Below are 27,712 nucleotides of genomic sequence, written 5' to 3'. Positions count from 1 at the left end.
TATAGGAAGCCTGCAAATGGGATATGAGCACAACAGTGGCAAGCTTAGTTCACCTGTCTTAATTTCAACCATTTAATGGCGAGGGTGGGGAAGTCGGTTTATCTAGGCACCCTTAACAAACTACAGTTCCCAAAATTCTTTGTGTATATGGAGGGGGAGGCGTGTGCTTTAAATACGGTACATGTAACTGAAATAATCACACATTTTTTTCTCTGCTTTCTCTACTTCCTTACATTTCCTTCCTTGTTTCTCCTTTGAATTTTAGATTGTAATTTCCTCTGCCAAGGACTTGTCCTCTTGTATGCTGTAAAGCACCATGCACATTGATGGCGCTATAATAATAATATTATTATTAATAATAATATTGTATGTAGAATACTTATTAAACCAGCTGCAAACCCATGCACATTTAAAGAAAGCAAATTCCCTGAATTTCCGAGTAACTGCTTATAGGATTGTACCTAAAGCACCATGCAAGGGTGGGCCAAAACATCCCATAATTTTTTATCATTGCCCATTTGGGCTAGGGCTGATGGGAGCTGGAAGTCCGACTGTATCAGGTTCCTCACTCCTATAAATTAAGCTGGTGTTGGTGCAAGTATGTTTGTTTACAGATTTGCACAGCTGCTTCTGGGAAGGTTCAACCCATTTCATATTTCGGAGGAACATTATTCTTAGAAGCATCCGGCATTCAAATGTATTTCCAATTATTTCATTTTAAGTTCTGTTAACTTGGCTATGCTCTCCTCAATTTAGATCCCTTTTAGATAGACAAATATGTTTATTTAAATAAATCATCCTGCTTTAAGTTTCTTTTGAGGTTTGTTGATCAGACTAATGAGCATACTCCATATTTTTCTCATAAGCATAAAGTCTGTCTGAACAGAAACATGAAGAAAATTGGCACAGATGTAGGCTTTCAGAAGAAATTATTCATATTAGGGCTGATCAGTGAGAGAACTTATTTGGGAAGGGGGAATACGGAAAGGTTAGGGGTAGAGAAAAACTTCCACATTAAAAATAAACCTGAACTTTTAATGGTAAGAAACATTCTTCAGCCTTGCCTGCATGATTGGAATGATTTATGTTACTGCAAACTGTATTCTGTGGCATTCTAGAATTTTAAGTGCAACTTAAGTGATGGATATGAGACTTGTATAGGCCCCTGAAAAAGGCATCATACTTCAGGATGTTGTAAATATGTATGTTTTCTAATTTGCACTTAATAATTTTTTTTAAAGGCATCATACTTCAGGAATATTTCACTCACACAAGAATAATTTATACTATTTGGCTGTAATACAGTGTGTGCTGCATTTGCTTTGATAGAAAGTGGGTGGGCGCTTGAGTTTGGATGAGATGGTAAATGATAGTGCAAACTGAGTTTCATAAACCAGCCTCAAACTCTGGTGCTGGTTTCTGGGCCCCAAAGAAACCATGTTTAGGGAGTCAGGTTGTGTTTTGATGTTAAAAACAATCCATAATTAAACCAGGAAAACCATGGTTTAATGTAGCTTGTGTACCAATGGGGCCTGAGTGTGCAGCTGTGTGCAGGCAGAATTTAAAGTCCACCACAAACTGCTTTGCAGGCCTAGATCCAGGTTCCTATGGGCCCTTGGGACTGGCCTGCTATGCCATGGCTGATGGGTAGCCCTGGGTATCCTCTCTCCTCCTGCTCCCCTATTGGCAGGTGAGTAGGTGGGGAGGCCTTCCAACAACCAGCAGGGTTGGCGAAGGGACCAACAGAGGTGGTGATGCCCTAAGCACAGAAGAAAGAGCAGCAACAAGAAGGCAGCGCTGAGCCACCACTAGATGGCTGATCATTCTGCCTGGTGCTGCTTTGTTTGTTGCTTTGAGTACAGCCACGGGGAAATAAAAGGAAAGCACCATTTCCCCTTTGTTCATAGAATAATAAAATTGTAGAGTTGGTAAGGAACCCGAGGGTCATCTCGTCCAACCCTCTGCAACACAGGAATCTTTTGCCCAGCATGGGGCTTGAACCCACAACCCTGGGATTAAGAGTCTCATGGTCTTACCAACTGAAAGCCCGGCATTCTTTTAACTGACATTCAATTATGAGAATCATTTAGCATGTTGTGAACCAGGTACTTATTCTCTATTTTTATCTGATACCCTGATTTATCTTGAAAGAAAATAAAAACAAGGCAGTTTTTCTGGTTATCTTTTACTGTTATATTAGCTGCTGGCAATCTCTGTGGATTCTTTGTATGTAACATCTCTCTCTGTGCAAATGTACTCTCCATTTCCTGTGAGTTACATAACAAGGTGTCTTTGTGTCAGTAGGATATGAAATCAGTACCATTATCGGTTAACCTTGTTTGTTTCGAGTTGTGTATATGTCTCAACTCAATGTGTGGGGACATGCAAAACTTGTTTGCTCCTTTGTTAAAGAAATACCAGCCAGGCCTGCACAATCTGTGACTTAACAAATGAAATCCTGAAAGCGATGCATTTGGTACAGTGCATTTCATGTCATGTGACTCTTCTGCAGGGACAATCGGTCTAATCTAGTCAAGGGTTAAAATAAAGCCGGGTTAACAGCAAAGCATCTTGGAACACCTGGGCGTTTTGCTGCTGTGCTGAAAGTGGCTGTTTTCCAACAGAGCAGTTTCAAAGGGGAGCTCTAATTGGAAAAACAAAGTTAATAGCAAAGTTTTATTTGATATTCCTTGAGACTTGAATAGATAATGGTTTCCGGTCCCAGTACGAGGGCTGATTTACTTAACATTACAAGGATACAGTTACTTTTGTTGGGAGTGGTCATTATGCTTATTTTAAATTGAATCGACACAGGCTGTGGTTTTTGCATTTATCTGCCATTTTAACTCCATTGTTGCAGTACGTATCTGATGAAGTGAGTTCACAAAACATGCCTGGATAAGAGGAATGTTATGATTATGTAAAACTGCAGATGTGACAAGCAGTTGAATATTAGTAAACTTAACTATGGGTTTCCTATTCCTAGGGAAAACTTTAGCCCCAAAGTTATTAGTCAGTTTCTATATCATGATTGCTCTTCACCAGAGCTTGTCACTCCTACTATGAAAATGACCAAATGGGAAAGCTGTATTAAAATTTATTTCATTCTGCATGCTTTTCAAAGGTGTCACAGAAACAGTTGCAGGAAATGCCTGTGAAAGAAAGCTGCAATGTTGAAAAGGGACCTAAATTTGATTTTAAAAAATAAAAAAATCACCAGATGTTTTAATGCAGTAAAGGGGTGTGTGTGGATCCTATAAAAATGCTCCAAAGCCCGTTTTGCATTGCAGTGGTGCAAATTAAGTCACTAGCAAGTAAAGCCACTTCAAGTCTAGTTACTGAAACATCCTGGGATATGTTCAGATAGATCAGTGGGATCTATGTTTCTGGGTAGTGATGGTGGGGGGTTTTTGCCTGCTGGCTTTTGAAAACTCACACTGGGTTAAGTTTAAATGTTCCTGTACATATTTCATAACTATTTTTTCTCTCTCAATCTTGCCTTTAGAGCCTGTATTCATTTCCTGGGCTAATGCCCGGGGTAACTTAAAGAGAAGGGCCGTATATTAAGAGTAGGATTTGATTACTTGCAATAGGACTTATTTATTCCAACAGAATTGTGGCAATACTGCTGAGAAAGGTATTTTCTGAGGGTCAAATGAAAGCCAAATTTGACAGATCTTCTGCCATCCTGTGCATATCTTACTGGGTAAATCTTTGCCAACATGTTTTGGAGCAGTATATTCTGCTTGCTGTTGAAATGTTTCCGAAGTCTCAAATACACCAGGAACATCTTTTGGATACTGTTCAGTGGAAAAGCTGCTTTCTTCCCACCAGCTCTATTTGCATATTTAATAATGGACATTTATTAAGAAAATATTGTCAGTTCATTCTCAAAAGGAGAGACTTTAAAGCTGCCCTGGAATTTACATGGATTCTATCTTTCTATCAATGAATTCAAGGCAGTGTATTTAGGGTTTCCAGGAATCTTCAATCTTTGAACCAAGAAGACCCAAATCTGCTTAGCTTCAGTAAGGTGGCTGCAGTGTGATGCTTGGGGAAGTAAAATGTGTGGTTGAGATTTTTCTCTTTTGCCCTGTAGAGAGTAATTTAATTGGCTCTAGTATAGTAATCCCTGGGTTTTAGGCATCTATAGACTACTGGGGAAAGTTGGAAAAAGGGAAGCAACAGCAGCAGTACATCTCCACGATTTAAGAGAAAAGTATTGACCTTTGTTAAACAGAGAATAAATTCTATTGGACCCAACCCATGGTTTTGTAGAAATATAGAAATCTTTATAGCCTTTCCTTATTGGGGTCTTTTAGGAAAAAGCACATAGAAGGAATAGCCGAACAAAAAAATGGCTGCAAAGTAATCTCTGTTCTTTATAACACTTTCCTTTTTCTTATACATTCAGCCCTGAAAGGGTTAGCTCAGGAGTTTGATCTCTGCAGTGTTTTCACATTCTGTTTCTAATTTCCATGACAAAGATTGTAGGAGGGACAGAATAAGGAACAAAATTTGCAGGCCAATTTGAGGGCTATAATGGGAAGAGAAAATGGCAGGGGCAAAGTGGGGAGAGAGGGAGAAGAATTGTAATTAGACTTTGAAATAGAGAAAAATATTAATGTGCTTCCATTTCAGTCTAAAAACTAACTTTCTCTTACTGAAGCTGAGGGTTATATGGGAAGGATCTGAACTGTTTAGCAAGTTCTTGAATAAACTGTGTGAATTATTATATGAATTATGCCCACTAAGGAGTAGCTGTATTATTTAATGTGCAGTAGTACCTCCAAATTCCTTACTATTGTTGATGATTAACAGTACAACCCATAAGGCACCCTTAGACTGTAGTCCAATGGGAATTATTTTTAAGCAAATGTACATGAACTACATGTGTTATTAGGCTTGAAAGGACTGGGATGAGGATCACACATCTTTCATTGACACTCCTTGAAGTTGTTTACTGAACAGGAGGTCCTGTTTGTTTCAAAAGCATTTGCTTCCAAAAAGTCAGAATTGCCACTTTCACCTTGAATTTGTCCCTCTTTCTCTCTCTTGAAATAATAAAATAAAAGTAGAAAGAAAGAATCCTTTGAAAGAAAAACCACCTCACCGGCTTTAAATCCAAATGTGGCATTAAATCCAAAACAGAATCTCACAGCAGCTTGAAAACCATTCCTTAGTAAATGCCAAATCACTTTTGCAGTAGCTTTGCTTCTGTAACCACCTAAATAGCGTGAGAAATAACAATGCATGCTGTAGCGATGAAAACAAAGTCGGTGGTCAGCCCTGTCACATAGTGTGTGCAGCAGTGAGAAATAGAAGTGTTGCTACTTAGTTCCCTATAGTTTTCTGAGGGTTTAAATAAATCTGTTGCTGAACTATTGACCCTCTTTGACATTACCAACTCAGGGGAAATCCATGCATTTCAGTGGTCAAATGAATAATGCTAAGTGGATCACTGTGGGCAAGAGTTTGTATAAAGGTCTTAATGGGAAAACTGCAGTTAAAAGAGATTAGGCTAACCTTAGTGGTATATATTCCCAGAAGGGAGCCGATGCTTAATAATTCTTTTAGGAAAACACACTGGTGGCCCTGTGGGTAGGAGATTTCGATGGCAGCAGGCCAGAGGAAGACATTTTACATCCCTGGGACTTGACAGAAATGAGCATTGACAAAGCAGGCATGGCAGCATTCTGAGGTGTTTGTTTTAGTATTAACCCTGCAGATTGTACATATGGCTTCTGATCTGCCACAAGGACTTGGGACTTTACAAGGAAGGAACTAGCACAGGGATTAATATTACAGCTAAGATGGAAGGAGGAAAAGGATGAAGGAAAAACTACAGTATTTCGATTCTTAAAGCCTGTAGGACAGGCATGTACAAAGTCTGTTTTGGGGGCCTAATCTGGACCGCTGGTTGGTTTAATCTGGCCCCTGTGGCAGTTTATTTCCTGGGGTAAAATCCTAAAAAAACCTCAGCAACTTCAATCCTAAAAAGCTCAGCAACTTTGGTTGGCCCCTTGGTCGGCCCTCACTGCCCTTCAGTTCATAAAATCTGGCCCTCTTTGGAAAAAGTTTGGACACCACTGATGTAGGAAATGTAATTTTTAATAATGAAGTTAGAAGTTTTATTTACAAATAAATAAATAATAAAAGCAGGTGTGTGTGTGTGTTATTATATCTCAACCTGCATGACAGTATAAATTTAATAAGTATTGACACAAGAGCGTTGCTATTCACGTAATATTATATATATATATATATATATATATATATATATATATATGCTTTAATTAACAAATAAAAGGGTATTTCCTGTACATCCCTGGTAGATATAATCTTTAAGATTGGTTAAGAATTAAGACTTTAAGATTGTCAGACAAACCCATGCAAAAGCTCCCCTTGTTTTCATTGGATATCGAATATTAACTACCCAGAAGCTCTCTTGATCCTGCCCCCTTTATTTTAAGCGTGTTTATTTTGGTAGCATTGGAGCCTATGGTCTCATTCATCCGTTCTGTGCAAAAGTATGTGACACGACATAGCCATATCTTTTAAAAATCCCATAACACTTCAGTATTTAAAAGCTCGATATAGTTCAATCAAAATAGTAGCATTTGCAAATTGGGATTTTGATATCGCTGCTAATGATACACAACTTCTTTCTGTTGTGAACTGCCCTGGGATCTTCAGATGGAGGGCAGTATACAGATTTAATAAACAAACAACAACTTCATCATCAAGCAGTTTGCAACATCCCAAACCGTTTAAGGCAAGGGTTAACAACCATTTTGGGCCAGCAGGCATATTCTGAATTTTGAGAAAGTGCAGTGGGTGCCACTTACAAAATGACTGCTTTGAGGGTGGCGGTATAACACAGAATTAGAGAAAGTCTCTCAATAAAACACATACGGAACATACTTGAGCCTCCCATCCACCTCCCATCAGAAAGGCCCTTTCACAAACAAACCCCAATTCCACACACATCCAACAAACCACCCACAAAACAGGACCACCAACCAGGATGTCTAAAGCTGCTGGATTAGCGATCCCTGGTTTACAGCTTTATAAGTAAAACATACATTTACTTTTATTCATTTGAATGTATGGAGTGCGGAAAGTGCATCAGCAAAGGTTCGAAACTGACCGTACATCTACAAACACACAGGAGAAACCGTACAAGTGAACACTTGAGGGAGTTGGGTATGTTTAGCTTGGAAAAGAGGAGACTGAGAGGAGATATGATAGCCATCTTCAAATATCTAAAGGGTTGTCACGTGGAGAATGGAGCTAGCTTGTTTTTTTCCTGCTATAGTGGCTAGGACACACCAACCAATGGATTCAAGAATGGAGATTCTGACTAAACATCAGGAAGAACTTTCTGATTCTAAGAGCTGTTTGACAGCGGAACAGACTCCTTTGGAAGGTGGTGGATACACCTTCCTTGGAGGTTTGTAAGCAGAGGCTGGATGGCCATCTGTCATGGATGCTTTAGCTGAGATTCCTGCATTTCAGGACTAGATGACCCTCAGGTTCCTTCCAACTCTACAGTTCTATGATTCTAACCAGAGTTTGGATTGTGAAGTTGTTCCTAGAAATGAACTGGAAGCCAATGCAAATTAGAACCAGAGAAGCATACAGTATTCAAAAAAATGGGCCCCATTTAACACTCTGGCTGCTACAACTGTGTGGGGCTAAACATTTTTTAAGGGCAGCCCCACACAGAGTGCTTTGCAGTTGTCTATACTGATTGGGAACAAGATGTGTTAAAGTGGCCAGATATTCTTTCTCCACTGGCTGGTATAGCTACAGCATCTGGCAAAACTCTGCAAAGACATTGTTGAGCTCAGATGCTACCAGACAGTTTAGGAGCAAAACCAACTCCAGGAACATGCCCAGACTGCTCTCAGGCTTTCCCATCAATGTCTGTGAAATTTGCTGCTTTGTTGACAGTGCTTTCCTGTTCCGATTCTGGACAAGATGTTTATATTTTTTAAAGATCATTTACAAACAAAAAAATCCCAATTCTTTTTTTTTTTTTATAAAATTTTTATTGGTTTTACAAAATTTTACAAAATTTTTAAGAAAAACAAACAAACACTAAAAATGACAAACATACACGTATAGTTTCAAACATATTTTCATAAACCTCTTTTCTTGGACTTCCCCATACCCCCCCCTCTCTGCATCCCAATGTCCATAGTTCAACTGGCAACTCCCAATTGTTACTTTCCAATCTCTATCATCTTAGTCCTCTTTTATAGTCTAACCTTATATCCCTGTACCCCTTTGTTTCTGAAAACCACGACATTTTAGCATTCATTAAGTTTATAGTAGTCCTTAAGATAGCTTTTAAATTTTCTCCATTCTTCTTCCACCGTCTCTTTTCGTTGGTCACGGATTCTGCCTGTCATCTCGGCCAGTGTCATATAGTCCATCACTTTCATCTGCCATTCTTCCAAAGTGGGTAAATCTTGTGTCTTCCAATACTTTGCGATGAGTATTCTTGCTACTGTTGTGGCATACATGAAAAAAGCTCTATCTTTCTTTGTCACCAGTTGGCCGACAATGCCCAAGAGAAAGGCCTCTGGTTTTTTAGGAAAGGTACATTTAAGTACCTTTTTCATTTCATTATAGATCATTTCCCAGAAGGCCTTAATCTTCGGGCATGTCCACCAAAGGTGATAAAAGGTACCTTCAGTCTCTTTACACTTCCAACATTTGTTATCGGGCAAATGATAGATTTTTGCTAGCTTGACTGGGGTCATGTACCACCTGTATACCATTTTCATAATGTTTTCCTTTAAGGCATTACATGCCGTAAATTTTATACCGGTGTTCCATAACCATTCCCAGTCAGCTGACATGATGTTATGTCCAACCTCCTGAGCCCACTTAATCATAGCCGATTTAACTGTTTCATCCTGTGTGTTCCATTTCAACAACAAGTTGTACATTCTAGATAAATTCTTAGTATTGGGTTCTAACAGTTCGGTTTCTAATTTTGATTTTTCCACTTGGAAACCGACTTTCCTGTCCTGTTTAAAAAATTCCATTATTTGGCGATATTGGAACCAATTTTCTACTTTATGCTTCAATTTCTCCTGCCTTTGTAGTTTGAACTTATCTCCATCCTGTTCTAAAATTTCCCAATACTTCGGCCATCCGACCTCCATATTGAGTTTCTTCACTGCTTTAGCCTCCACTGGTGACACCCATCTAGGGGTTTTGTTTTCCAATAGATCTTTATATCTTATCCAAACATTAAACAATGCTTTTCTGACAATGTGATTTTTAAAGGCACTGTTAACTTTATCATACCAAAGATATGCATGCCAACCAAAGGCGTTATTGAAACCTTCCAGATCCAAGATGTCCGTGTTCTCGAGGAGCATCCATTCTTTGAGCCAGCAAAAAGCTGCTGCCTCATAGTACAGTTTTAGGTCCGGCAGGGCAAAACCCCCTCTTTCTTTAGCATCTGTCAATATTTTAAATTTAATTCGGGGCTTTTTGCCCTGCCAGACAAATTTCGAAATGTCTTTGTGCCACCTCTTAAAACATTCCATCTTATCAATAATCTGCAAGGTCTGAAACAGAAATAACATTCTAGGCAATACATTCATTTTAATTACTGCAATTCGGCCTAACATTGACAGTTTCAAATTTGACCATATTTCTAAATCTTTTTTGATTTCTGACCAACATTTTTCATAGTTGTCCTTATACAAATTCTGATTCTTAGATGTTAAGTAAACCCCTAGGTATTTGACCTTCTTGACCACAGTCAAACCTGTTTCCTCTTGAAATTTCTCCTTTTCCATATCTGTTAGGTTTTTCCCTAAAACTTTGGTTTTTTGCTTATTCAACTTAAATCCAGCTACCTGGCCAAACTGCTGTATTATTTCTAATACCTTTTTCGTACTAGTGTTTGGCTCTTGCAAAGTCAATACTAGGTCATCTGCGAACGCTCTTAACTTATAATGTTTAGCTCCGACCTGCACACCTTTGACCTGCTGGTCATTTCTTATCATGTTCAGCAACACCTCCAGAACTGAAATAAAAAGTAATGGGGAAATCGGGCACCCCTGTCGTGTTCCTTTTTCTATCTTAAGTTCCTCAGTCACAACATTGTTTACAATCAATTTAGCTTTTTGTTCAGAATATATTGCAGCCATACCATTCTCAAAACCCCGGCCTACCCCCATCCCATGAAGATTCTTCTTCATAAAACTCCAAGAAATATTGTCAAAGGCTTTCTCCGCATCCACAAAGATCAATACTGCTTTAGTGTTTATATTCACCTCTAGCTTTTCCAGAATGTCTATTACATTCCTTACATTGTCTGCCAGGTGTCTTTTAGGGAGAAAGCCTGCTTGGTCCTTATGAATCTTCTCCATCAAAACTCTTTTAAATCTTTTTGCCAAAATGTCTGCAAAAATTTTGTAATCCACATTAAGGAGTGATATTGGGCGGTAGTTCTTGAGTTGGGTCTTTTCAGTCTCTGACTTTGGTATGAGTGAAATATATGCCTCTTTCCACGATTCAGGCGCCCTTTTTCCCTCAAGAATCTCATTACACACTTCTCTTAATGGTTGAGTCAACCATTCCTTCAACGATTTGTAGTATCTAGAAGTCAGTCCATCTGGTCCCGGAGATTTGCCCAATTGCATATTCTGAATGGCAGCCTCTATCTCTTGTTCTGAGATTCTCTGGTTCAAATCCATCTTACTTTGATGAGAGATTTTTTGTAATCCATATTTTCCAAGGAATTTATCTATATCTTCTTCATTTTGCGGGCCTTGAGTGTAGAGTTTTTTGAAATAACTTAGAAAGCAGTTTCTAATTTCATTAGGTTTAGATATATTCTTTCCATCCACCTCTAGGCTTGTAACTGTATTTAGTTTCTGCCTTTTCTTCAGTTGCCATGCCAGAAGTTTGCCACATTTATTTGCTGATTCAAAGGTCTTTTGCTTCATTTGCTTTATCTTCCATTCAATCTCTTGGTTCATCAATTCCATATATTGTGTTTGATATAGTTTGATTTCTCTTAGAATGTCCTGAGATTTTGGTTTTGTTCTTAATTTTCTCTCTCCTTCCTTTATCATTTCCAAAATCTTCTCTTTTTTCTCATTTTGTTTTTTCCTCTTTATTGAATTTTGTTGAATCAAAAATCCTCTCATAACCGCTTTACTTGCGTCCCAGATCACTCTTTTCTCCACGTCGGTCCTCAAATTTATTTCAAAATAATCTTTTAGGGTCCTTTGGGCCTTCGTGAGAATCTCCTTGTCTCGAAAGAGGGTGTCATTCATTCTCCATCTAAATTGACCAGTTATTGTAAGTTTCATCTCCATCTTCACGGCATTATGGTCGGAGCAAGTTTTTGAGCAGATTTCCACTTTCTTAATCTTTGGGGCCATTCCACTAGTAACCCAGATTTGATCGATTCTGGTCCAGGTCATCATTGCTTGGGAGAAGAAAGTTCCCTCTCTCTCCAGAGGGTTCCTTGTTCTCCATATATCTATCAAGTCCATATTTTCTGTCATTTCGAAAAAAGTCTTAGGGAGTCTCCCTTCCTTGCTAACTGTTAGTCTTTGTGCCTTGTCCATGTTGGTGGAGACCACGCCATTCATGTCTCCCATGATGATCATATTGTAATCCAAATAGTCAGTGAGGGTTTCATGGAGTCTCTTAAAGAAGTCAGATTTGCCTTCATTTGGTGCATAGATTCCAACCACTAGAAATTTTTCTCCTTGTATTTGTATCTCCACTGCCAGATATCTCCCTTGTTCGTCCTTGAATATCATTTTTGGAGCCCATTTTTCCTTGACATATATTACAACTCCTCTCTTCTTAACTTTGTCTGATGAGATAAATTCTTGTCCTAGCCTTTTATTTATAAGTAGTCTCCTATGGGCTCTGGTTATGTGAGTTTCTTGTAGGCATATCAAATCCAAATGTTCTCTATTCAATATATGAAATACTTGTCTTCTCTTCAAAGGCCCATTGAGCCCATTACAATTCCAACTAAGGAATTGCAACGCCATCTTGCTATTTTCCTAGGGCACCTCCAACAGCTCCAAGTTGTTGCTCTTCTTCTGATGGTGGTGGATTTTGTCCAATCGAGAGATTCAGGATATCCAATGCTCTCCTCTGTTCTGCAAGTACATCCACAGTCCCCTTCTGTAGGTCCTCCTGGTATCTTGCCAAAAATTTGTCTTTGTCTTGAATTGTCTTTATTTTCACCTTCCTTAACTTGTAGTCGAATGACAGTCCTTGTGGGAATTCCCACCTGAAGCGGATAGAATTTTTCTTTAACAAAAGAGCTAAGTCCTTGTAGAAATTTCTTAAGTCCAAAATGTATTTTGGGATGTCTTTAAAGATCTGTGCAGCTGAATTTCCAATTTGCAAGGCCTTTTCAAAGTGTAGTCTTAGTATTTTATCTCTTTCCTCCTTAGATCTGAGTGTAATCAAACAGTCTCTCGGGGTCTTTCTGTCTTGCTTTTTACCCAATCTAAAGGCAGTCGTAATTTTGAATTCGTCTTCCTCAAGGTCCCAGCAATCCGCAAACTCCCGTGTCAGATATTCCACAAGGTTGTCTCTTTCATTCTCCGGAATCCGTCTTAATTTTAAGTTCCTCTCTTTCCTCTGTAACTCCCACAAGGCCAAAGTTGCATCATGCTCATAGACCTTCTTGGCGATCGGCTCTAATTTCTCCTGTGTCTCTCCCGCCGTGGCCTTGGCGTCTTCCGCAATTTGGCGCGTAGTGGCGTTTTCTTCAACCAATTTGTTTATAGATTCTGTATTCTGGTTCAATCTTGCTGAAATTTCTGTTAATTTTAGTGTGTTCTCTGTAGTCTGTTTTGTCAAAGACTCCAGAGTTTGGTTTATCTTGAGCAGAGCATCTGTCACAGCTTCCATAGAGACGGCTGGTCCTTTATCTTGTCCTGTTGTTCCTGCTGATCCGGCTGTTGCGCCTGAAATTGAACCTCTTTTCTTTACCTGTTGCTGCTGCAGCTGTTGTTGTTGATGTTGCTTGGTCTTGGCTCTTGTGACTATCTCTTCTTGTGAGCCACTCATGTCAAGGTCAATTCCCACGGGATTTATTCTCCCTTGGAAAATTCCACTATCAGGCTGTGCTAAACTTTACTTTATCCTCTAGAGGGAGCAAATCAAAATGGCCATAGAGCAAAATTCCAAATACAAAAACAAGGGGAATTGTCCAGGATATAAAACAAGAGATTTACACAGTCAAAGTCAGTATTGCTGGAAACTTGTTACTTTAAACTGCCACAGTTATCCAATTTATACTATTTCTTCTTGTATTACACAGTAACCAGGCACTGTGGAAACTTTGTATCAGAGTATCGCTTCACAGGAAAAAGTCAGTTCAGTGTGCTAAAAAGGCAGACCGTTTCATACTTTCAGATGGGTGAGACGGCAGAGATTTTTTTTCTTCCAATATTTCATGCAGTTATTAATCCAATTCACCTCCCCTCTGCCCTGCTAGCTAGAGGGGAGATCAAAGGTCCAAATGTCCGGTTTAGCTGATTAAAAAGCGGGTCTAAACGGATGCAAGTTTAAAGCTCCGTTGCTTTCGCTTTCATGCAGTCGGGGGGAGGCAGACTTCCTTTGTTTAGATCTCCCCCGTTTTTAGTCCAATTTTTAAAATTTAAAGGGTCCCGATTATTTTTCAGCTCTTACTCACGGGAATTCAGTCCAAATTTTCTTTTCAGGAAGGAATCGGCGCTCTCCGCTTATGGCGACGCGGCTTCACTTCGCAGGCTGGGTAGCGACTCTCAGCACCGCGCTCTCTCCCGATGTCGATCCGTAGCCTTTAAAAAGGCTCTTTCACGGTACCGGGGGGCGCAAAGGTGCCCACCGAGTCTCCTTGTTCTCAGGCTTCAGCGCCTGGGATTTTAGGGGTCCCCCGCTTGCCGTAGCGGGTAAGACCCGAACTTGCGAAGCAGTCCTTCTCCGGAGCTCGGAGCTAGGACCGCCATTAAGCGCTGGCACCGACCGGAAGTCCAAAAAAAAATCCCAATTCTTACAGCTTTCTTTTTACTATTTTTATAGTGCTTATAGTATTTGTTGTGCATGTCAATGTTACCTTTAAAAAACGTTAAAAAGCTGCGTTCCATTGCTTTTTATCTAGAACAAATGACCTAAAATTGCAAACTGACGAAGAAACACATTTATGGGAATCTGTTTTGCAGTTACTACCTAAGCAACATGGAGGGTGGTATTTTGCTAAATTTGAACTTTGAACAAAAAGGTTAAAGACACTTAGTTGCTTTTTTCACCATAGCTCATTGCAGATACCACACTCAACAAACATCAAGCCATTGATCTAGTTACAGGTAGGTAGCCGTGTTGGTCTGCCGTAGTCGAAACAAAATAATAATAAAAAAATTCCTTCCAGTAGCACCTTAGAGATCAACTAAGTTTGTTATTGGTATGAGCTTTCGTGTGCATGCATACTTCTTCAGATTGTTTCTTCTTCTGTTTCAGTGTATCTGAAGATGTGTGCGTGTACACGAAAGCTCATACCAATAACAAACTTAGTTGGTCTCTAAGGTGCTACTGGAAGGAATTTTTGGTTTTTTGTTTCGATTAAGCCATTGAATTCAGCTTGACACCTCCATGGCTGGTTGTCATTTAATCCTAGGTGTGGTGTTATTTCTCACACAGTCCCACCCTACTTCAAATTATGTAACCAGCAAACAGTAACAACAACACAGAAGAACAGTGTGCTAGAGAACAAACAGACGAATATAATACGTGTGTGTGTGTGTGTGTGTGTGTGTGTGTGTAATATAATATGAAGAGAACCAATTCAATTAAAATCTGATAGTAGATAAGCCAAAAGGAGAGACCCAAGTATCAAAAGCAACAGTTGAAATTCAGTAAGTGGGTATCAGAAATAGTTTAATGCAAACTACCAAATCCTGATGTTTTTTAAGCTGGTACGCTGCTCATGAATGAATATTAAAATAAAATTCCTAACTCTGTTCTTCAACAAACTTGCCTGTAATCTGGAGGGGGGGGAATTACCTGTTGAAGAACCAAATTAATGTCTTTAAAAACTCCTCCTATCCATTTAAAAAACGTAATTTGGCCCCTGCTAGTAATAATGGCCACTTGTTGATGACCTCCTCCTCCTCCTCCTCCTGTTAGTGGTGGTGTGTATAGATGCACTGTATACACTATATGTATTATATATAGAATCATAGAATTCTGGACTTAGAAGGGACCCTGAGGATCATCTAGTCCAACCCCCCCCCTGCAGTGCAGGAATATGCATCTGTCCCAAATGGGGATTGAACCTGCAACCTTGGCCTTATCAGCTCCACACTCTAACCAACTGAGTATTAATATAGATAGACCATTTTGGCTGTGAGACCTGCTCTCTGCCTTGCATGTCTTTTTACATCTGGCCTGGGAGGGCAGGGACCTGATTGATTCCACCTGCAAAAGCCAAGACTGCTGAACAGACTCTTCTGTTTGGGGTATGATTTAGGGTTAATCTTTAATAAAATCTTTATTTTTCAATCTTACGATTTGTGTGGAAATTGTTCAGTTTGAGTACTTTCTAATGTGTTTTATTAATGGTTTGTGACTACTTTTGTTATATTTGTAATTATGTAGAACAAATTCATGTTGGAAGACACCTTGAGCATGGTTTTAACTCTGGAAAGTCAGCATACAAATAAAATGATGGTAGTGTTAATATCCAATTTAAATAGAATAGATAAAACTTTTCAGAGCTTTGCAAGAATTAGACATCACCCATGCCTTTTCTTCTTTTTCTGCTCTAAAATTCTTCTTTGTTTATTGGGCATACAAAGTAAAATATGTATTTTAAATCAATTGCATGTGGACAGAAGAATAATTAAGACAGTAGTTCCGGGCTATTTTCTCTCTCAAATAAACAGAACAAGGAAGAAAACTGTTTCCATTGTGCAGGATGTTTAGGTAATTAAGGATAAATCAGATCGATTTTTTTTTATCGGAAATAGAGTATGATGAATGTATGTCCTTATATCTGGAAATTGATTAGTATCTCGACATGCATGAGGAGATACTTCTAATTGAAACTGGGAGAAAACCATCCTAACAAAAGGAAAATATTAAAATATTTTGTTCCAACCGTAAATCAGTGTGGAATGATGAAGCCGATTGTCTTCAATTTCGTTGCGCAGTGCAATGAGAATGAGAATGCAGCACACATTATTTATTTCCTATACCTGGCTATAGCATAAGTGGCAAACATTTAATTGAAAAAATACCCTGGCAGGAGAATTTTTATAATAAATTTGTTTGTGCCCTTACTGCCTGGAGGGGTAAAAAAAAAATAAAAATCTAATCTGCAGTAAGGAAGTTCTGAAGTTTCCCCTGAATTTTGAGGGTTGATTTTCAGCCTCACTGGTTGGCAATCAGAAGCACAGTAATTTTCAAGACAGGCTTCATTACAGTTACTGAGTTGGCGGCAAGTATAGTATATAAAGCAATAAAACAAGTATGTTTTACCAAATTGGAATTACATAACAGGAGAGTCTGCATTTGCTTCCAAGGAAATAGCACCTTTTAAAAAGGCATAGATATGAAGATGAACTCAATTTCTTGCCTAGTTCTAGAATGGAGCTGATACAATTAGGGCTTCTTCCTGGAGATGGAAAATAATGGGTTTTGAATGGATATAGAAATGAGCGTGCATTTTATGAGAGATGTAGATTAATACTGCTTGCAGTAATGTACATCTGGAATAGAAGATATGCAATATTTGGTGCAATGCTAAATTCACCTCCTGTTGATTTGTGTTTTGTAATCATGGTTTCGAAGCTGCAACCTTTGTTTTCTAGTTGTTTCATTGTGGGAGTCAGCTCTACTGATTTAGAATCTGGACTGCTTAATGTAGTTGCAAATTATTGAGATTATGGCAGACTAGATATGGATATGATGCAATAATATCTGAAACAACGTACGTTCTAACGTTTCACAGAAGAAAATAGGAACATGCTTGTAATATTGAAGTCACATGTGTGTATATTAGAGCTGCACATCAGCCCTAAGATCTGTGTCAGTCTGTAAATTCGAGTTCTAAGTGGTTCTGTATAAAATGAAGCTGTGTGTTCCCGATTCACTATAATTGGGAATCTAAAATAGCTGTAATTTTTACCCCCATTTGGCCAAAGTGGATAAAATTTACAAGCACAGGAGCTTTTCCAGGGTGAAGCAAGCCTGCCAAATTGCAGACAAATCAGTTCAGAGGCTTTTTGTAGGGTAATTAAAAGGATCCAGGTTCCTCCGTAACTCATGTTAGGGCAATTCATCTAGTAGGCCAAAACTCTAAAATCCATAGGTTTCATATTTTTGAGGGGGAAGAGTGGGAGTTCGTCTCGTGTTCTTTCTTACTTTAAAAGAATTAAAAGGTGACTGAGTGATATGCATTATTGCTTGTACATGTTTGTACAACACAATTTAACACTAAGCTTTCTGGTGCTTATTTGGAATGATGGAGTAGGAGAATCCTGCCCTAACCATTGCTGACCCTGTGTAGGTCATATGGTGTACATAGCATGAGTTGATTTCATGTTGTGTAACAGATGCAGTACCGTTTGTGGCCAGCCTCTCCACACCCTAAGTCACACCCAGGTCACTATTACTTTACCTTTCATTGTGTGCAGTGTGGTGGCGGTCCTTACATAAACTCAATTCAGTGCATGATGACATAGTAGTTGTGTCATCAAAGGAACTGAGCAGGTCTTTGAGTCTTGCACTTTATTTTATGACATGTAAATTAAGGTGTCATTGATGTACCTATTTATCAAAGCTATTGTTTCTGGTTTTCTCCAGTGTGGTTAAAATTCTTCAGTTATTTTCAGTTAATGCCTTGCTAGGTAGGGACTACATATGAAGCTGTAAAACAGGGGTCTTCGGTTCTGTGTTTTATTAAATAACAGGGTTGGGGATGTTTATCAAGGGGGATGGGGAGGAAGGGAATTATTATCCTTTCCTTTCCTTCCAATGCCCTCCTACAAACCCTTCTTCTTTTGCTTCTGCTACCACCCCTCGCTCCAAACAGACTTGTTTCCAGGCTCAGAGTCCAGCTGATGGGAAAGCTGATGGCATATTGAGTTTGTATGCATCAGAAGAAGTTTGAACTTTTGTACTGAAATATCTTGGAGGTACATATTTACTCTTAGAAGCAGTCTCACTGTGATTTTTAGTGTGGAAGACAGGAAAGTTAAATTTATTAAAGGAAATGCATATTTAGGTAGTTCCTAGTTTAATTCTATCAAAGTTGGAGGTACAAAGAGCCATACTTATTCTTTCGTCTCGGTAAAGACACACAAGTTGTCTTCTCTCTCATAGTGGGATGAATGGAGAAGGAAGGGATGGAGGAAGTGAGGTCAGCAACCCTAAAAGTATCAGTTTAGAGCACGTTAGTTCAGAAAAACAGTCTAGGAAGCTTGGAGTTTCCTCCTTTTATCTGCATTCTCCCCATGCAAAACCACCATACTTACTACAAGCTAGGTTGCATCCCAACATTTCCAGCAAATGTTAGCTGGGGGATGGGGGAGAAGTGTTATGTGGTGGAAAAGATAAGCATTCCTACTTCTCCCAAGTATTTTCCCCTGCAAAGACCACCCAGCACCTGCAATCATGTTGCAGGATCCCATGTTTGCCAGCATTTCATATAGCTCCAGACTTTCAGCCTTTGTTCAAAATCATTGCCTGAAGAAGAATTCTGTTTGAAGCCTGAAGCTTACAGATTTCAACCAGTGATGTTGATGCACTAAAAAAGTTTCATTGACCTGTTTTATATTTTTGTTTGTTCAAAATCCCAGATAATTTGAATAATAATGCGAAAGATCAGCTACCTCTAGCTGTGTCGTGGCATCCAGTCCTTTTCTGGTGCTCAGATAAAGTAACCAAGAAAGGGGTTCTTTAAGTCTGGCTTGAGCTTACTGTAGAAGCTTTATTACATTGCACAATTCTGAAGGTAAGATTGGGGCCTTCCCTGTAAGAACGTGCACCGGAGAAAGAAATCAGAACAAGTTTGGTGATTTCCTCCAGGTTCTCAGTCTCTGCGGTTCAAAGCACTCTTACGTGATATTTCACCACCTGTGCATAATTTTTGCTACGTTGCCCCATAGCAATACAGATGAGTAAGATTTCACTCGAGCAGTTTTGACAGATTCATGCTGATAAGATGCTGAATAAAGGAGGGAGACAAAAGAAATAAGTAAAGGTGAGCAGGAGAGAAAACTGGAGCACAGGTTAATATTTGTTACAGTTCCTTTTAGGTTTACATGTTTTTTAATACTGTAATTAATGCAGAAAGTATAATTTGTAAGAAATAATCCAGTATGGCTTGTATAATTACAAGGGTTTACACCCAGCATCTTGTGCCTGTAGTAGAGCTTTTTGAGTATCAGCTGCTAGATTGAGAAAGCCTTGTATGCCAAAGGGCCTTTCCTTCATTCGGGAGGCAAGGGTCACCTGAGACTTTGTGTCTTGGGCAGGGACTCTTGTTAATTGTAAGATCAGTTTTCTGCTGGAAGCCTGCTGCTTCTGTTTCCAAATGACTTTGCAAGAGATATTGGTTGGAGGATAACCCAAAGTATCAAGTAGCAGGGAAGGATTGGCAAGCAGAAACACAGACATACACACAATCCAAGATGTAGATAGTGCCATTCTCCAAGTGTCAGGGGTAACATCTTTAGAAGTCAGAAAATAAGTTGCATAGAGGAGACCAAGGTAGCGTTCACATTCCCATTTACTGTTTGCCCATTGCATTTCCAGTGTTGGTTTTTCACCCATGTTCACATTATAATTTCCAAAATGCATCTGTATCCTGTACAGTGGTACCTTGGTTTACAACCATAATCCGTTCCGGAGGTCCGTTTGTAAACCAAAACAGGTTGTAACCCAAGGTACGCTTTCACCAATGGGGCCTCCAAATTATTTTTGTTCATAATCAAAAAAATAAATACAAAATAGGGCTATGATCCAAAAAAAAAAAAAATGTTGCAAACTGGGACACACACTTCCGGGTTTGATGTGTTTGTAATCCAAAATGTATGCAAACCAAGACGTATACAAACCAAGGTACCACTGTGCTTTGCGTTGTTTCACAAACCAGCTTCACATTGATTGGAGCCCTAAAGCTGTTCCTAATCCAACTCTAGCGATGGTGTGAAACACCCCCACCGCTCAACATCCCTTGGTGTGCGCTCAGACATAAAAGAATTGAAGCTTTGCTGATGTGAGCAGCTGGGAAGGGGGGGGGGGAGCTGTGAAACGCAGCAGAAGACAACAATTTCACTGTACTCAAAAGCAATAATATGAACACACTCTAAGATACGGGTATATTTTTTTCCTGGGTGGGAAGTTGCAGTGTACTTTCTCTCCATAGGCTACCATAAGCTGCTAGGACAACTCACTGCAGATGATTTGGTTCACCTACAACCAGCTCCAAACTGGCTCAGGGGAGCCATGACAGGAAAACCTATAGTCAAGTTAGATGGGAGAGACTGTGCCTCTAACTCTTGCTGAGTTGAATGAACCCCTTTTGCAGACCAATACAAGAATAGAGCAGGCAAAATGAAGGGGGTGGGAATACCCTTGTTTAAGTAGAATCCCTTCTTAAAGGTTCAGGTTTACAGGGACCCAGTGGAGGGGGGAGGAAAGGGAGAAGAGCAAAATTAACTACCCCACAATGTCTGGTGCAACATGTGGGGGAGGGGACAGTGTGCATCCTTGGGTGTAAAATCCAAGGGTGTAAAATCATGCAGAGTAGACCTATTGAAATTTGTGGACCTTAGTTTTGTTAATTAATTTCAATGGGTCTACTCTGAGTAAAGCTTCCTTGACCATCACCCCAAATCCTGATGGGTGATAAAAGGTGGTGGAGTACTCTGTTTTTCTGACAGTGGGATCTACAGAACTTCTTCTTGTGTGTCTTATTTTTTTTTATTTCTTAGGAGTCTCATGCAGTAGGTGCAAACTGAGCCTTGATTACACTGGACATGCAATCTCAGGATGCTTCTCTATAGGTGCATAATGTGTGGGGTCATGTCCTTGTCCATGTTAATGAAGAGCACCCATGGGAAAGTTGGTGTATACAACCCAATTTGCTTTGGGCAGGAGAGTCAGTATGAGCTCATCCTTTTCAGGCAAAATGGAACTTTTTGGAATGAAAGTGCTTGGAAAACGCCTAAAATAGCAGCAGAACCTAGCTCTCCTGGCTACAGTGATAACCACTGGTTTCTTCTGTCTTTCCAGTTTGACGGAGAGAACATGTATATGGGAATGAATGACAATAACCAGGAGTTCCTCTCAGCAAATCAGGTAAAACATAACAATCTTTGTGGGCTGTGTGTATATGCAGGGTATCAAACAACGCTCATTATTTGCTTGTGTGCTGTCCTGTATTGTAATTAAATTGCTTGTGCATTACTAAGGACACGGCGTAGTGCAGAGTTGTGCAGAGGTGTCAAATAGCATCTCAGATGTCACCTTCCCCGTAAATGTCTGCAAAGGCTGTGCAAGGTTTTCTACCATTTCAGAACAGCGTTTATAGAGGAAGACTCGTTTCATTTTTAACCTTTACTACCCTATGAAAAGCCGGCGCATACTGGAGGAAAGGCACACTCATACTTCTCATGTTATACATTTGATCTCTCACACAGGGTTGGCTTTGAAATTCATTTCAAATGAGGATTCACGATTTGAGACCGGTCGGCTTGCTTGACATCATTTTCATTGCACTTACTTGTGATGCTCTTTTTGCCTTGTGGCACCTTACTAAGAACATAAGAGCAGCTCTGCTGGATCAGGCCAGATGCCCATATAGTCCAACTTTCTTCCCCTCAGTGGCCAATGAGATGCCTCTGTGATGCCCAAAGCATGACATCAGTGAATTAACCCTTCCTGCTGTCCCAGCCTGCCCCCAACAATGGCTAGTATTCCTTGGCAACATATAGCCATAATGACCAGAAGCCAGCGGTAGCCTCATTCACCATCCCATTTTAAAGCTATACAGGTTGGCAGGCACCATGACATCTTGTAGTAGAGGCTTCCACAGTTTGTTTTGTGTGAAGAATTCCTTCCTTTTGTCTGTCCTGAATCTCCCAACATTCAGCTTTGCCGGATGACCCCCAGCTTGTTCTTCTCTACATGCTTGGCTATTGTATCTTTAACAATACTTTACTCCAGTTTTCCCAGGACGGATGCTAATCTAACTGGCCTGTTAATTTCCAGGATCTGCCCTGGACCCTCCCCCCCCTTAAAATAATAGGTAACTTTCCAGTCATCAGATATGGAGGCTGCTTTGAGGGGCAAGTCACGTATTTTTGTGAGAAGATGAGCAATTCCACATTTGAATTCTTTGAGAACTCTCATAGTCCCAGTGATTTTTCAGTTTTTATTTCATCCATTAGGCCAGAAACTTCATTCCTCGTCACCGCTATATGTCTCAATTCCTCAGACTCCCCTCCTGCAATAGTTATTCAAGGCACTGGAATCAGGCCCAGATACATTTGTGATGGAGGAGGGCCATAGCTAAGTAGCAGAGCATCTACTTTGCATGCAGAAAGTCTCAGGTACAATTCAGATAGGGATGGGATTGTCCCCTTTCTGAAACCCTGGAGAGCCACTGCCAGTGTAGGCAAAACTGAGCTTGTGTAAGGCAGCTTCCTGCATCCCTAGATGACCTTTGAAGTGCTTTCCAATCCTATGATTGGTTTTCTTTAACGCAGCACCAGCCTATGTTCCTATGCATCTGGCTTAGCTGAGTAAATAGGCAGCAGATCTTTGCAAGCGTTCTTCACTGTCTTCAGTAAATTTGATTGCTCCACCGGAGGTTTGAAAAAAGACTACAAACTGCATTCTGCATAATGTAGTACTCAGTGCATATTGTAAGTTATCAGTCTGTGTCACAGAAATGCACAGCAATAAACACTGCAGAGTATAATCCTGCACAAAGGATTTATATCTAGGCAAAGACTGCTGTAATCTTTCTTTCTTGGATGCTGATATCTGCTTTCTGGGGCAAGGTTGCAATATGTTCTTGACTACTCTGGCAGGCATCTTGTCTTGGCCATATATCTGAATTCTTAAGTGAAGTGTTTGCTTCACATGTAGATCAGAGATTGACCATGATGTAAAAGTAATGTTAAACCAAAGACAAGAAGACAAACGAGTGCTCACCTTCAGAGGTACAATATGTGAGCTTGTCAGATATGGTGAAGTGAGACATATATCCAGTCAGAAGTTTCTAGAGATTGGATAAACTCCAGTTGCTGCCAGAAGAAAAGCTTTTAATTTTTCAAAGGGCAAGAAACAAAGTGACAAAGTTAACTATTAATTGTAAAGTCATAACACCATAATAAAGTGTTCAAAACAAAATCCTGCATTCTACATTCCCTAAGTTAATGATTAGCACATTCAGTAAAATACCCATTACCTTGGTTATACAAAACATTTTTTTCTACCTAATGTCAGTTATGTGTGCGTAAGGGAGCCCTGGGCATAGCAGTCGAGCAGGTTAAGGGACACAAGCCCTTTCCATCTGTTCAGGGTGTGTCACATCCAATACTTTTCAAATCTTGTTATCATTGACTGCTCTTTCCAAGCTTCTTGTGGAGTTATCATCATAATGGTTTAATATTTGTCAAAATGCCTAAATGACATGGGCACTGTATGTAAATAAAAGTAAACAGCAAAGTACTCACAGATTCACAGTTTAAATAAAAACAACAGGGAAAGGACTTGAAGGAAAATTTAGTATTTTCAGGTGAAGCTAGAAACTTCTAACACCTATAAGCCAAATTATTAGCAGCGTTTGCCCCTGTCACTCCTTTGCCTGTGTGTGTGCATATCTCATTCCTTACCACACAATCCTAACCATGTCTACTCGGAAGTAAGTTTTGCTGAATTCAGCGGTGCCTACTCCCAGACAGAGGTAGCATCTCTTCTGACTTACAGTCTGCAAACTCAGGCAAAGGTACAGAAGGGCTCAGTTTAGTACCTTTCCCCACACTATGAAAAAGAGGTTTGTTAATGTTGTTTGTCCTCATGGTTTCATTTACCTATTTGTGGTGTTTTTTAATACCACTTTCCCATGTAAATTTCCAAAATGGTTCACAATAAACATGAGAAACATTCAGATCATAAAAGATCCTAACGTAATAAAACATGAAAAACTCAATGAAAGCAAAATAAACAAACAGCAGAGCATGTTTACAGATTCAACTTCTAAAAGCACAAATGGAAAAGAAAAAAAGTGGTAGCTACATAGATTTTTCATGGGAGGGGATTCCAAAGGATACAAGGATATCTACCACTAGGTCAATTCCTCCAGCTATATACTGTGCTTTAAACATGGGCACAATCCCATTTACTTCAATTTGGATGCATGAAGCAATGATTCTTCAACATCAACTTCGTTGGACTGGTCATGTTATTTGGATGCCTGATTATCATCTTCCAAAGCAACCACTCTATTCTGAACTTAAAAATGAAAGTGTACTGCTGGTGGTCAACAAAAAAAAGGTTTAAAGACTCTCTCAAGGCAAATCTAAAAAAAAAAAAAAGTATAAACACCGACTGTTAAGTTGTGGGTGAACATATCAGACAACACAGTGATTCTTCAAACAGCTCTTGTTTATTCATGGGCCAGAACAGAACTGAACAGCAAACAGCTCAGCCGGCCTGCTTTTATAGGCTGTCAAAATTGTAGCAACAACAACCCAGGGTTTCCCGCCTAAAGTAACTGACGTGGACCTGAGTCAAAACTATATACACGATACTCCTGGTGGCCAGGGTGAGAACTTCAATACATAACACTGACAATTGGGAAACACTGGCCTGTGAGCTCTTCAGTTGGAGAACAGCCTTTACCAAAGGTGTCATGGACTTTGAAGATGTTCGAACTCAGGACGAAAGGGAGAAACGTGCTAAGAGGAATGCACATTTGGCAAATCCTCACCATGATCAACTCCACCTGGAAACCTATGCCCCCACTGTGGAAGGACATGTGGATCCAGAATTGTACTCCACAGTCACTTACGGACTCACTGTTAAGACTGTTTTATGGAAGACAATCTTACTTGGCTATGAGTGATTGCCAAAGATAATCTGCCCTCAGCAGACAGGCTAGCCTTTTAAAGCTTATTTTTAAGCACATGGTTGCCTAAGTGGGGTTGGGGTTGGGTATGAGGGTAAAACGATATGCTGATAATTATTCCTAAAAACTGGTGCACATTTCCATGTTTCTTTTGTAGGAATTCTATTTTGTCACCACACAAAAGATCTGATCTAGAGAAATACTGAAAAACTCCAATGTCTAAACACCGAGCTTGGTACAGCTAGTCAACTCTTTGTTTTGTTGCTTATCAAGGTCAGGACAAATAAAAGAAGTTCATTAGCATCTGCACTGAAACTGCTTAGGTCAATGGGAACAGAAGTTTCCTAGTACACCTCTGAATGAAACTCAAAGTGTATTATTAATAGAGCATGAATAATGAAAGCAGCTAGATGCTCAGAGTATTCTTTGTTGGGAAAACGTAAGCAATAATTTTACATACTAATGCATGAAGAAAGGTCAAAGAATCCCAGTCCAAGGGCCAGGATGACTCATCTAGCCATGCAGAATATAATATGGAGAAGCAAGATAGACAAAAGAAAACTATGAAGGGATTCAAATAACTAGTGTGGTGATATTCCATGTGTTAGTTTGGGATCACTACTTACAATGCAATAATCTTTGCACAAAATTCAGGAGTTGCACCTTGGATACAAAGAGCACGTACACACTCAAATGTGTAAACAACCACTTTTAAAATATATATAAACAAGGACATGATTCTTCCCCGTTTACCACTAATGTAATTTTAAAGATGGAACTGCAATTTATATCCATATCTCCTCTTCAAATTTGATGAAATATATGTTTATCTTGCACCTGAGTATCAGAATCCAAGGCTAAAAATTTCTGGGGAAAGGGCCCTTTTGCTTAAAGGTTGCAGTCCTATTAGGGCTGTTACCAATGGCTTTTTTTTTTTTGGCTGTTTGGGCTCATGAGTTCTGTGATTATAAAATGATTTCACACCAGCCCATCACAGAAGCCATTGCCTCTTCCTTTTCATATCTGTATAGCGCTAAAGATCCCAAGTCAGTATAAGGCTGGGAAAATAACACAAGACAAATGATGTGTTTATATATTGCTGTAAATGTTGAAACAGTGTTTTGCACTTATTGTTCTCATGGCTGCACCCGCACATCTTTTTGTTGAATGGTCTTCTGAAACAGGAAACAGTATACTCTTTTCCCTGTGGCGGATGCTCTCTCACACTTTTTGAATGTTACAGGGACTTTTCCACGTTTGCACCCTGGTTATCAAATTCCTCCCCAGAGGGGCTGCTGGCACCATGTTAGGACTGTTTTATTTTACAATGCTTTTGAATCCACTGAATCTTAGATCTTTTGTATATTTTCAGTGATAGTCTGCATTTCTCTGTGCTGTTTTATTCTCTGATGCTGAAATTGTCTGCTGATTTTTATGGTTTTGTGATTATTGTTAAGTATTCATCACGCTTATTTTTTCTGTAAAAACAGAGCGTGTATAAATGCTGTACACAAAGCATGTACGCATACGTGAGGGCCTAATGGGCAGTTATCTTCTCAGTAACATGGTGGATCCCCTTTCCCCCTACCTTCCAATGGAAAGTGAAAAGGGTGCTTTCCATTGAGGTTTTGCTTTTTAGATGCTGGTTTTAATTTGGTCTCCATTTGGTTGTTTCGTTGCTGCTGTATTTTTTTATGGTGTTTACTTTGTTAGCTTGTTCAACCAGCTTTATATTGCTGCTGCTGTTGATTTTGCTACCATTTGGTACCATTGTTGAGGCAGAAAGACTGGGCTTACAGCGTTCAACTAAACTAACCCAGAAAGAACAATTAGTGATAAGCGTGAGCTTGGTTTTCCATGGGATTTGAACAGTAAATTTGTTAAACTGGGCCTATTATAAATTGGGCCTTGATGCCTTTGGTGCCTAAGCCAGGCTCATAACTGCTTAAACTATCTGTCCCCACCCTTAAAGAAACATACACTTGCAGGACTGCCATTCTACTCTTACCCTCTTCTCTCTCTCTCTCTCTCTCTCTCTCTCTCTCTCTCTCTCTCTTTCTCTCTCTCTCAACTTACCTGGTGGCAATAACACAGAGGGCTCAAACTAAGGTCTCATTGGACTCTAGGCCAGGGCTGGCTCTACCATTTGGCAAAGTGAGGCAACCCCCACAGGTGGAAGATGCTCATGAGCAGTAGGAGCAACCTGCTGGCTTTTCCTTCTAAATCTCAGGGAAATTTCTTCCTTTTGGAGAAATTAAGGCGTGTGTTTAATTCTACAGACTCCATAAAAAATTAAGGCCATCTGCCTTACATTCTGTCAGCAGAAAAGCTAATTTCCCACTGTGCAAATGAGCTGCAGCGAATTTAAGGCTCATGTGGTCCCCTGTCACTCTTTTCATTTTGCCGGTGAGAAAGAGATCAGAAGCTTTCTATTCTGATTCTGAATGAACCACAGTTCTCCAATCCCCATGGTGTCAAAACCTGGGAACTGTGGTTTGTTTAAACTATGGGTCAGGAAACTAGGCAAAACCAGTGCCATCTACTGACCAAACCGTATAATGACATTATGTATACTGA

General features: G+C 39.7%; 1 protein-coding gene across 10 annotated transcripts in view; it reads left to right on the top strand.

Moving 5' to 3' along the window:
• Window positions 1-27,712, top strand: part of TOX2 (TOX high mobility group box family member 2) — a 260,964-nt gene that overhangs the window by 95,840 nt on the left and 137,412 nt on the right. For all 10 annotated transcript variants that reach the window (XR_014527291.1, XM_083508113.1, XM_083508109.1 and 7 more), the window contains exon 2: window positions 21,292-21,357. Coding sequence is in view for 9 of the 10 variants with exons in the window: in XM_083508109.1 (XP_083364235.1) it covers window positions 21,292-21,357 (66 nt within the window). In the remaining variant the exon portion in view is untranslated. The remainder of the gene's footprint in view (window positions 1-21,291; window positions 21,358-27,712) is intronic.

The sequence above is a fragment of the Podarcis liolepis genome (assembly GCF_965112155.1).
Source record: "Podarcis liolepis genome assembly, chromosome: 6".
In the NCBI taxonomy this organism is placed as follows: domain Eukaryota; kingdom Metazoa; phylum Chordata; class Lepidosauria; order Squamata; family Lacertidae; genus Podarcis; species Podarcis liolepis.
The sequence above is the reverse complement of the archived record's forward strand: the minus strand, read 5'-3'. Positions and strand labels throughout refer to the sequence as shown.